The following is a 12,656-nucleotide window of genomic DNA, read 5'->3' on the forward strand; positions in this document are numbered from 1 at the left end:
TTTATATATTTGAAAAAGGGAGAATGATGAAGCAGTGCTGAATTCATAATCCAAACCATCTGAGAAGTAATGTGTGAAATAATTTGGGATTTAGCAGCACGGATGGAAACATTGTTGATAAAGTTAAGGCTGTGTCCTGATGTGGTAAAATGCACCTGCCAGCTTGTCACTTAAGTGAGGCAGCGGAGGCACTGTGAATAAACAACACATTAATTGTACAACATCATTTAGAATTGGGCTACGTGGGTTGTGTTCAAATTAATTCACATAGTATAGGTGTTGGTTCGAATTTGTTCTTGTTGAAATTGACAGCCCTAATAGAGTATTGGTGGTAAAACACTCTTAAAAACAACAGTTGAATGTACCTGTAAGTAGAGATACTGCAGGTTTCTGAGGCCTTGGAAGATGTTACTAGGAAGTGAACTGAGCCCACATCGGTACAAGTGAAGCGCATTGAGGCGACTCAGCCCGTGGAAGGTGTCTTCAGCCAAGGAGCGCAGGTGGCGGTTGTCTCCCAGATCCACCTCCTCTAACCGCGTGAAGCCGTGGAACGTGGACGGCTCGATGTATGTGATGTTGTTGGAGTAGATCCAGAGAGTGACTGTATTGGAGCTGAAGTGACCCCGAAGCAATCGATGGATCTTGTTGTTCTGTAGGAAGATGCGCTCACTGTCAGGGGGGATGCCTTCAGGGACTGACAGGAAGTTATGGGCCTGGCAGGAGACGGTGCTGGGTGCAGTGTAGCAGATACAGTGACGGGGGCAGGACCATGAAAGCTCAAGCCCACAGAGAACCAGCAGGAACTCCAGTCCACAGCCTGCAGAGAATACACACACACACACACACACACACACACACACACACACACACACACACACACACACACACACACACACACACACACACACACACACACACACACACACACACACACACACACAGGTTGTGAGAAAGAAAGAGGGAGATAGAGAAAGAATAGAGATTACAGACATAAATCACAAACACACAAGCACACAGAGACAGACAGGAAATACAAATAAAAAAGGAATTAAGTATGGAGTTATAGCCATTTAACTTGAATTTTGAAGCACAGCCTTGATAGTGAGGCTGCACTCGCCCCTAGAGCTAACATCATCCTGCTAACATACTATAATAATGACAATGCTAACATGGTGATATTTAAAATAATTAAAGTTTACCAAGGTAACTGTAAGGGAAACTTCTGCAGCAATGGAGAGTCAGGACTCAGAGAGACACGAGGAGAGTTGGAGCTTTGATGTCAAACAATGATGTTTATTACAAGTCAACGGCCGGAGAATTCATATCACAAGTCACAGTAGCAAAAGGTTCTGACTGGACTGGTGGGTTGTCATGTCAATTCTGATACGCCTCGCATGTTGGTAGACCTTTTAACTAGTTTACAGAGAGTCAAATCCACATATTGGGGATGGGCGTAAACATCTGCAAACACAGGACATGTCTCTCACATCTGTGGAGCTTAGAAAGCCAGCGTTCTCACAGTCGTAAAACCCCCCCTGTGCCCACCAGGTCAGGCCATAAAACCTAGTATCAACATACGACTGCATTAACACATTCCTTACGGGAGATTAGAAGCAGGGATGGTCTTAAATGTCAACACACAGAATAAGGTTAGATATCTTAGGAGTAAGGAAGAATTATTCTTTGACACTTAGGAGTAAGACAGAAATATTCCCTTACAGTAACCATTTTGGTTCCGTTTTGATACAGTTATACAGCTGAGAAAATGTCGAATCAAACAAAAAAACTGTAAAACCTGCTCGTAGCACAAATTCCTTTATGTGTAGCAAATTCCATGCAACACTTTATGTCGACCTTGGCCGCTCTGAACTACATTTGCCAACTTCATGACCATGAATATCTAAATTGCATGACAATAGGTCTTGGACTGACAGACGGACATGCCATCCAACGCTGTTGCTGGAAGTGCACATTATAGTGGCCTTATTACTATTACTAGTGTATTGAAATCATAAGTCACAGGTCGCAAAACACAAAATAAAAAAAAGGTAATGAAGTCTCATTTAGAGATTTCATTTTGCCTTCTGTTTTTTACAAAGCACTGACATTTTCCCTCTGCTGCACATTATGTACCCTTTTTGTCACAGTTCACTGCCTGAATCAACTAAGTGTTTTTAGGCCCACAATTCGGAGTCTACTAAAGAGAACAACCAATAACACCTGCTTCAGTAAGTCACAAGATGTCTCAGTAAAGTTGATTGGGTCCCTGATTCAATGCTCTTGTCTGATTTTACATCTTGGCAGATATTTAAGCAATTACCCTTTCCAATATAATGCCACTTTGGGGAGTTGTGCAATTAGGAGTCCAATTCCTTCGCTGAGGGTCCACCCTCTGCAGCAAGCCTTGATCAGTCGTTTTGTGTTGTTAAATGGGGTGTGAATGCATATTTAAAGTTGTAGTAAGCTGCTCTGAGGCGATTTCAGATCAGTGACATGATTCCCCAGATCTTTGAGACAGGAGATATGACTCATCCACAATCTCATCCCGAATGAGCACAACTCAGATCCCATCATGGCAACCCCTGGCTGTCTTCTGCTCAATTTATTATTCACAGCATAGCAGAGGCCTGATTCACTGAATCTAATCGATATGCCTCTGTTGCCTTTTAACTCACCCTGTAATCCTGGGTCTTTTATGCTGGAAATTCAAGAGCTGCAAAATAACTCTACACCAAGACACAGGCGTATTTATCTAACGTATTTTCTTGCCAAACTGTGGCTAAGCTGTGACATTCAGCGTCTGACTCCACTGACCTTTAACAGTAATTCTCTGTGTCTAGTTGCAGAGCTGGAGCATTGAGCTGTGTGTCACCTGAACAGGAGTGTGCTCTCTCAGGCACGGATCTAATCCTATTTGTTAAGCCCTGCCACTGGGCAACAATGGAAATGCATGCATCCTCCTGAACCAGAAATCTGCCCTCAAAATGAGGTGATTCTTCATGGTTGAACACTGTAAAAAGGTTGAATTAGAGGATGTGTGTTTGCATGTAGATATTTTGTGTAAGAGCCCATGACACTGCACCACAAAATGCATTCGCTTACATTTTAATGTCATGACCTGCATCAAGACATGGATTTTTTAGTGTACCAATTTCTCTCTCTGCGTCTTTTTGTTTCTGAATGTTTCTTTCAACACCCCATTTCCATGAAGATTGATCAAGCATATTAGCATACTGGCTGAACAAATAGAGAGCCGCAGTGACGCGTCCTTAAACCCGGAAGTAAACTTCTTCCGGTTCCTTCGTCAAAAACCAATGCAAATTCTCCATAGGATTTTGGAAAATAGCTCGAAATAAGGTCTGTGGTTGACACACATTTAAGAGAGGGATCACGTTTTGTTCAGCCGGATAATCTCCATATGTCAATCGTACTTTTATCATTTTTTAATCATAAATCTAGTCGCCAGAAGCAAAATGCTAACGTTATGCTATAAACGAACTACAAGCCAGTACAGCAGCAGGGTCGCACGACTTCAACGTCACGCCAACTTAAGATCCTTTCAGCTGACTTGCACTGAAACTGCACTTTGAACACTTTAAATATATTATTAACATTTTAAACTGTATACCCCGGTTATCTAGGCCCTTTTTGTTTTGTTTTATGTATACATGTCACACTGTGGGAAACGATATTTCTATATTTCTGGATGTATCACACATGTGGAATTTTTGACAATAAAGCTGACTTTAACTCAATTACCAGTCTGATATCGTTTTACAAAGATGACAAGAAGAGTGTAGAGAGAGGAGAGAACCACTACAAGTCAGGACACGTAAAACAGTGCAGCCTAGATGAAGGTGTTGTCAGGGCTAGCATGAGGGACAAGGTTTATAGTGTCTGTGGGTAGTGATAGCAAGAATACCGTTAACCTAGAGTTAATTTATTCACATTAATTCCCATCAACAAATTCATTTTATGTGTCACATTAAATCTTTATTACAAATATTACACACCAGAAAACACAGAAATATCCATGAAATAAATATACAGTAGGCTATAAACAATTAAAGGGATGATTGGGACGGCATTACAAATATAAATATATTTAAAATAATAAAACAATCCCCCCACCACAGGTATCTGCAGGAGAAGAGGGAATTCTCTCCACAAAATGTGAATGCCTGGCATTTGTTCAGGAAAGGAAGGTTGACTGCCAGCAACTTTGGAGCTGTCCTGAGGTCAAAGCGTGTGACTGCTTCCCTTATTGCCAGGGTGCTAGGGCCCCTTGATGGTGTTTTGTCTGCACAGTGGGGGACTAGGAATGAATGTGAGGGCGTCAGGGCATTCACCACTGCAACCCAGATGCAGGTCCATGAGTTAGGATTTTTGGGGGCATCTCCAGATGGTCTGGTAGGGTCTTCCGCTGTGCTGGAGGTAAAGTGTCCCGACGGAGCCAGGGAAATGACAATTAGTGAAGCATTGCAAATCAAGGGCTTCTGTGTCAGTAGGGAAGGAGAAACATTCAGCCTGCGTGAGGAACATCCTTACTGGCACCAAGTGCAAGGTCAGCTTCACCTCACTGCAAGAAAGAAGAAGAAATAAAAAATTGTGAATTTTTTTAAATTTACATTTACTCGCCTTTGCAATGTTGTGGTTGTTAGAGTGTTAGGTTTCCTGTCAGCTCGTCTGTTGGGAAGATATAAAATATTAGTTTCATGGAAGTCACACCGTCACATATAAGAGCATTAAGACATACAGTACATAGGCTAAAACAAAACATCTAAAGATATAACCTTGCACTTTGATAAGTCTCGTGAACATTTTCACTATTTTGACATTTTTCTAGATCAAAATTGAACTAAAGAGATTTCCCTGACTACAATCTTTAGTTACATGGTGAAACGTTATGCTGCTTGTACTAATAAGACTTATCATATAAGCCACACAGGTTTTAATAGGATGTATTCATTATCTTTACTTACGTTGCGGTCTTTTCAGCAGCGCCATCTCTAAAACGGCGATACAGTCCCTACCCATCATTTACATTTCACCGTGACATGGACAAAAATGTAACGTCAGCTTACCTCATGGCACGAATCCAGACTCTCCTTTGGAAAACATTGTATGCCGGGAAAAGATAGAATAAGCACGTTTCATGCGAAGACCTGTGGCTGCAACCCGGAGCAAAGCAACAAACCATTGCATAGCTAACTAGTAGCGCTAGCTTTAGCTAACGTTAGCTAACGAAACGAACTGCCGAGTAAAATTGGAAAACACTTGTAATTAATTATTCTATAATTTGTAAAACTACGGTGTTAAAAACGACAATTTCAAAAATACAGATTCTAATGGTCAGACAGGGCCGGCCCTCGGCATAGGCAGTATAGGCGAATGCTAAGGGCGCATCAACCCATAGGGGGCGCCGAAAATTGGGGGAAAAAAAGTTAGAAATTTAAAAAAAGTTTTTTTTTTAATTTCATAACACAATTTGCCGATTTTGGATCAACAAAGTACATCTTATTATCTTATACTAACAGAACTATGCATATATTGCATACAGCGGCCATAAACTATGGCACAACCCCCCAAAAAAAATCAAATTGAACTGCCCCACCCCAGAGGTTTATGTGAAATTGTTCTTTTTTTGAAATAATGGTTTTAGTGTGCAATTATAGGTTTTAATTTTTTATTTGTGATAATTTAAAATAAATCAAACTCCCAAAAAACATATACAGCTTCTGTGTGCTTTTATTAACATTGGAATTTACTGTGTAAGGGTCCGCGGGGGGGGGGGAGAGCTTTAGAGAGCTCTCTCCTGAAAGACTGAGCGGCTCTGATAACCTCAGCTCAGTGAGGTAAAGGCACACCTTTATATGATCATTATAGCTATAAAAAATAAGAGAATAGATGAAAAACAGGTATAAAATACTATATGACAGTAAAAAAAAGTTGTTATTAATAAACAAGAATACAGTTTGAAAGGGGAGTGATTTGTAAAATATCCATAAAGAAAAATAAAATCTGCTTGCAGTTCTGTTTCATATGGGTGTTGAGAGATTTATCCATAGATCTCCTAATGTTGCTCTCAAAGTGCACCAGATTGATGCTTTTAACTTCAATATTAAAAAAAAAGTCTTCCCGGGGGTGCATGCCCCCGGACCCCCCTAGACGAGGTGAGGTCCCCCCCTCACTTAAATCATGTTCAAATGCATAGGATACTAAATAGAGTTGCACACATCTTGTGTCCATATCTTTCTGTTTTCCCATGCCACAACCATGGATGTGCGAGTCATAGTGAGTGTCTGCATTTTGGGGGGGGGGCGCCAGCTAAAATCTTGCCTAGGGCAGCAAATTGGTCAGGGCCGGCCCTGTGGTCAGATATAGATATACAGATACAAAAGATAGGCAGGTACTTGCGTTCAAGCAGAACAGGGGAAAACAAATTTAGCGGGAGTGTTTACGTGTTCGGTGTAATGACGTACAACGGCCTCGACAATTTCTGTAGTCTTATTCAGCCACTCGGTAACAACCATCGTTTTTCAGACACGTTAACTCTTCAAAAATCACCAGTGGGGTCACTGCTGATGTATTTGATGTCGTAGAACAAAACGTGATTTATCTCTTAAATTTGTGTCAACCACAGACCTTATTTCGAGCTATTTTCCAAAACCCTATGGAAAAAATGCATTGCTTTTTGACGAAGGAACCGGAAGTGCTAAAAATGCTAACTTACTTCCGGATTTTATGACGCGTCACTGCGGTTCTCTATAGGTGAAAACGTTTTGCATTACTCATGGAAAATATAGGTTTGTTTTATTTATCTGACAAATAAGCAAAACAAGAAACAGTAAATCTTCCAGCATCCATTAAGCAGCAACGAGATGCAGGTGCACATTTTATTAGAATATTGACCCTTACAGAAGACGCTTTTCCATAAAGAACACACACAATGCAACACATTGAATCCATGCTTTTACATTTGTTCTCAGATGAAACAATTCTTGTTGCAGTAACCTGCTGTGGTAGGAATTCATCCAAGAGATTCCATTATTCATTTAGCAGATCTTCTTCTCTCTCAGTAATTATATTTGTTGAAGCCTTGAACTATTTCCATGAACACACTTCTTCATGCATGTCAATAGTATTAGGTATATCTCCAGCAGGAATATAATCTGAGAGAAAGACATTGATAAGTGTGATACACAGGAGAGCGAGGGAATGAGAATGGAGATGTTGCCGAGATAGTGAGACAAATTTGAATCAGTGATCTGCTAATCATGTTGGACACGAGGATGCACCTCCTCCCCTCTCACTCTCCTCAACTTGTCAGAACCAAGTAATAGATTCTTTACCCTGCTTAATCAGTTCCTCCAAAACGGCTCTTTTTACGGCTCTGACCAAAAAAACATAAAAATAATTGGTAGATAAGGGATCTTATATCTTTCTTCATTTCTTCCCTATGAATACAATCTCTTAACGTCATCCCTGATGAGGCTTTAGAAGGGGTGAATGTATGATATGAATGTTGAAGTAACACTCTCTTATGCATGCAAATTGAGTGATGAGGGAGAAGCATACACTCTTTTTCTTGTTTTCAGCCACACTGAGGACATACATGCTCTCGTTTGAAGTTGGCATAACATGCACCACCACTAGAGACTTTAACACCAGCCAGCTTACTGATCTCAGCACAGCATGTATTTACATCTCCAAGTGCTACTTTAAATACAGATGTAGACATAAATTACACATACATGCATTAGTGCTTGTATACGTATAAGCTCTCCATGGATTCACTAAGTCATGCATTCTCATACTGTACATTCTCAAGCATTAAACCATGCATCGGGTTTGGGTTAATGTCAGTGTGACAAGCATAAAAGGCTGGATGATGCTTGTTTACAGAGCTTTGAATAGGGGAACTGGTTTTCCGCTCAGAGGAAAAACATATTGTGTGGGAATAATGTCCTTAAATGAACATGTAAGAAATTAATGTGTGTCCTGACTGCATTGTGAGCTCACACAATGTACCATTCAGCTCAGATTGTATTTTATAAATAGCTTTGGACACAATGAAACATATATATGCCAATAGAGCCCATTGGAATTTGGCAGAATAAAAGAGAGGCTCTAAAAGACAGATAATGTGTTTTTGGAAAGAAAAAAGGCGCAGCTATTTCAGGTCGGAGTCTTGGCTGTGGATTAACACTCTCGTCACAAGTCCTTCACTTCCAAGTCTCTCTCCATGCTGCTTCCTGTCACCCCTTTCTCTTCCTGGTTACTGATGACTAATGCTATTGATATCTCTTCATACGCTTGTATGGCCCCGCAACCTCATCATCACCTCCTTCTATTTTTTCTTTTTGAGGTGGAGATAAATAAATGAAACACAATGCCCCAGGTCTCCTGACAGACCAAGAAGTGACTGTGTGGAATATCAGTGGAGCATAGTTCACACTGGATATGCCCTCATGAATAACACATCTCTGCTAATGGGAGGGAAATGGTACGTCTGTAGAGCCGCGTGACTCTGCCCATAATTAGACTGGACAAACCCAATTTCCTGTGTCTCTCCAAAGCCCCTGATAAGCACCCTGGTGTTTTCGCTTCTGCCAGTGGCTGATTCTAAATAAAGTCTCATCTCACTCCACACTCGGTGTTTACTGTCATGTTCATGCATATATATCATTAATGGTGAAGAAATATATTAGACGTTTGATTGAACGGGCTCATTCTCCTGAGGAGCTTGGCTTAAAACCCGGCTGATGAAATGTATTGCTCATCACTCTTTGGAGCTACAAGTAGGTCGCTTAAAGTAATTCGTTGAATATTCTGTAATATCCTATACTTTATCTCATATACAACAATTTAAAACAATTGTATATGAATCTGTTGAAATGGTTCCAAACTTTGACATTTTCCTTTCTAACATCAAGTCATGCAATGTGTCAGACTTTAATGTATTTGGATAATGTGGTTAAAAAAGAAATAAATTAACAGGTTTATTACACTCCAATGTTTCCAATATCTTTGCAAAACATTATCTGTTCATGTATTTTATATCCATATGGACTCACTCAAACTCAAAATATATGACATTTTAAAATCTTAAACATCTTTAATAAATCATGTCAAATTATCCCAATACCAACCAATACCAATAAGAACTCTACAAAATGAGGATACATCTATAGATAACTGGTTTAACACAAAATCATTTTCTATTAGATTATATAAGCCTTGGTTTCACAGCAAGCATAATGATCTGACACTTCCAGTATGAGCCAATAATTGCATATTTACTTTAATTAAAGGTCCCATGTCATACTCTAACACAGAAAATACCTGGATATACTGCCCCAGAAGTACGCCTCCTTGAACATTTCTCTTTTTCCATTTCTCTTTTTCCATTGTTTACTTCTGATAGTGAAGTTACGTCCGCGTAGCCTTTACGTTTGGACCAATCCGCGGACTTCCTCACACACACACACACTCGGCGGGACGTTGCGAGGCTCGCTGCTGTGAGGAGCGGGACAGTGTGAGCTGGCTCACTGGTGTGGGGTCGGTGAGACAGCGAGACACAGCGGAACTCAGCCTGAGCACGCACACAAACTCCCAGCCAGGCTGCGGGTGTGTGTGTGTTTCGGGCTGTGTCTCACTGTCTCGCAGACGGCCACTGGGCTCACAGGGAGGGGGGGGGGGGGCGGCAGGAGCTCCAACAAGCCGTTTAGGACAGAGAGTGAATACACATACTATACAGAGATACTGTATGAGAAACCAATGTGAGTTTGGAACATTGCACAATATAAATCTATTTTAGTATACCTCAACAATGGAATTATGATCAGTAGAAATGACCATGACATGGGACCTTTAACAGTGTCGGAACAAAAGGGCAAATGCAAATATGTATTTCTTAAAGGATAAAGGGCTATTCAACAAAATACAAGCTGTTTCTCATTACCAGTTTTTAAAGAATGTTTCTGTTGACTTGTTCACACTATAATAATAATCCTGTGTCAGCACAGATTACTGTAACAATATGTTCTGTCTGAACAGCAAACTCACACATCAACACTCCCGCCAACAGCTGTGACTAGAAACACTTCTGCCCGGGAATATTTGTTTGTCTTTTTCACAGCCTAATGCAGGACGTTATAGATGTTGTCTCATTTTCCATTCCCCGGCTCTACTGCAGGCAATTTTGCCTCATAAAGTCGCCTGACTATTCTTCTAGTAAGCGAAAAGGAAATGGGAGAGAACAATGACAAGGCTGAGATCTCTGAGAAACAAATGGAAATATTCAGAAATATAGCACGACGTTGTGATGGTGCAGAGGCATCAGCAAACCGAGAGATTGCTTACAAAGTGTGTGTGTGTGTGTGTGTGTGTGTGTGTGTGTGTGTGTGTGTGTGTGTGTGTGTGTGTGTGTGTGTGTGTGTGTGTGTGTGTGTGTGTGTGTGTGTGTGTGTGTGTGTGTGTGTGTGTGTGTGTGTGTGTGTGTGTGTGTGTGTGTGTGTGTGTGTGTGCGATCGTGAATGGGTGCGTCTGTTAGTTTTCGACTATTGGAGACGGATCACAACATGCCTCTTGCTCTTATTATCTCATGCTCGCACACTACAAATACATTAGGTCAGACTGTGATAGCAGTGTAATTAGTGTATACAATGAATATACTTAATACTAAGGGAATCTTTTTAGTTGAAATCATCATCAAATTGGCCAAAACATGTGTGTCTAGTTCTTGTCTATTTGTCTTTATCTTTTTATAATATATTTGATGACAGGGATCAATCAGTTAAAACCTAATTTTACCACATCCTGCAAATAAATAAATGTATATTTATATTTTGTGCAGGCTGAATATTGTTAAAATGTTCAGACGTCCAAAATCAAAAAGCAGGGTTGGATTTCTTTTTTGATCGTGGTGTGATTCCTTTGATATGTGTAATGTGCGTTGGCACAGTGTGTGCTGTGAAACAAGTGTCAACACTATTCAATGATGTCACCACTCCCAGCATATTAATTATGATTTGATAATTCGGGTTGGCTTTTATTACAAGGACTGAACTGCTTTATGTTTCTGAGTGCATCCCTGCCAAGGCAGAAGGACGGTTTAAGTAAAGAGAGCAGGTAAGAACTGGAGCTCAGTCTCATAACAGGTTGGCATGAAGAATGCCAAGTTGTGCGAGGGTTAAATGGAACAGCATGCCCCTCACATTTTTATAAAGAGAGACACAAAACATTTTGTGAAGCAGGGTTTTGTACATGATCTGTTTAGCTTTGATTGGGGAAAAATCGATCTGTGTGCTGATGTAGAAACTGCATGGTCTTATTTTTACCTTGGTTGGTTTTATGGAAATGATTGATAGACATGCACCCCTGCGTACATTTAGAGTGAAAGGACGAGACAATCCTTGGTTCTCTGCTGAATTGTCTAGTCTCCTACATGAGAGAAACAAGGCCTGGGCAAAGGCTAGGCAATCAGGCTCAGAGGTAGAATGGCTTCGTTTAAGGCAGCTAAGAAATAGCTTCACATCTCAAATCAAAAGTGCTAAGTCTAAGTATTATCTGTCAGTTACCACAAAAAACCTAAATAATCCTAAAAAAATTGGGACAACCATTAAATCGATATCCACCGGTGAAATCCGTAATAAGCTCCTTGCCTTACCACAGCATCTGGCACTATATCGGACAGGGCTATGTTAAATTGTTTTAATGAGCATTTTGTGTCTTGTGGCTCTCTGTTTGATTCTGTTTCTAATTGTGCTTCTGTGAACACCACAGTCTGTGACTCTGAACAATGTGGTTTGGAAAACCCCTTCAGTTTTTCTCCTTTTACTATTGACGTTGTTCATGAAGCCTTAACCAAGTTAGATCCTAAGAAACCGGCTGGTCCAGACAACGTAGAACCTTTCTTTTTAAAGATAGCTGCAGATTTTATTGCTCCACCTCTTACTTATCTTTTTAACCTCTCCCTCAGCACAAACACAATTCCAAAAGTATGGAAGTCAGCTTATTTCCTGCCTTTACTAAAAGGAGGGGAGGCCACTTTATTAAATAATTATATCTCTAAATTGTCAGTTCTGGCTAAGGTTTTTGAAAGCCTGGTGAGTGAACAGGTAAAGGAGTTTTTATGGAAAAATGACATCCTATGTAAACATCAGTCAGGTTTCAGAAAGCAACATAGCACCATCACTGCGACAATGAAAGTGGTGAATGATATTGCGGGTATCTTAGACAATAAGCAGTTGTGCAGCTCTGTTTATTGATCTTTCCAAAGCGTTCGATACCGTCGATCATCATATCTTGAACCAGAGGCTGGCCAATATTGGCATATCCAACCATGCAGTTGGGTGGTTTTTGAACTACCTCTCAGAAAGGTCCCAATGTGTTCAGTTTGATGGGCTGTCTTCTGAGTGGTTAAACATTACAAATGGCGTACCACAAGGTTCTGTTTTAGGTCCACTATTATTCTCCATCCATATCAACAGTTTAGGTGAAAATGTCTATTGAGCAACCTTACATTTTTATGCGGACGATACCGGGATGTATTGTGTAGGTCCCTCCATTAAGGAGGCTGTTGTTAAATTGCAGGCTGTTTTTAATATTATTCAGACTCAGCTCTCTGAACTAAAGCATCTTTTAAATATTGA

The 12,656-nt window shown here is 40.4% G+C and overlaps 1 protein-coding gene across 1 annotated transcript in view; it reads right to left on the bottom strand.

Annotated features, from left to right (window-relative positions):
* The window catches only part of rtn4rl1b (reticulon 4 receptor-like 1b), a 139,154-nt gene that overhangs the window by 2,964 nt on the left and 123,534 nt on the right, over positions 1-12,656 (bottom strand). Inside the window, exon 2 of the mRNA XM_079678035.1 lies at positions 366-817. Within this exon, the coding sequence (XP_079534161.1) occupies positions 366-817 (452 nt within the window). The remainder of the gene's footprint in view (positions 1-365; positions 818-12,656) is intronic.

The sequence above is a fragment of the Notothenia rossii genome (assembly GCF_949606895.1).
Source record: "Notothenia rossii genome assembly, chromosome: 4".
NCBI lineage: Eukaryota > Metazoa > Chordata > Actinopteri > Perciformes > Nototheniidae > Notothenia > Notothenia rossii.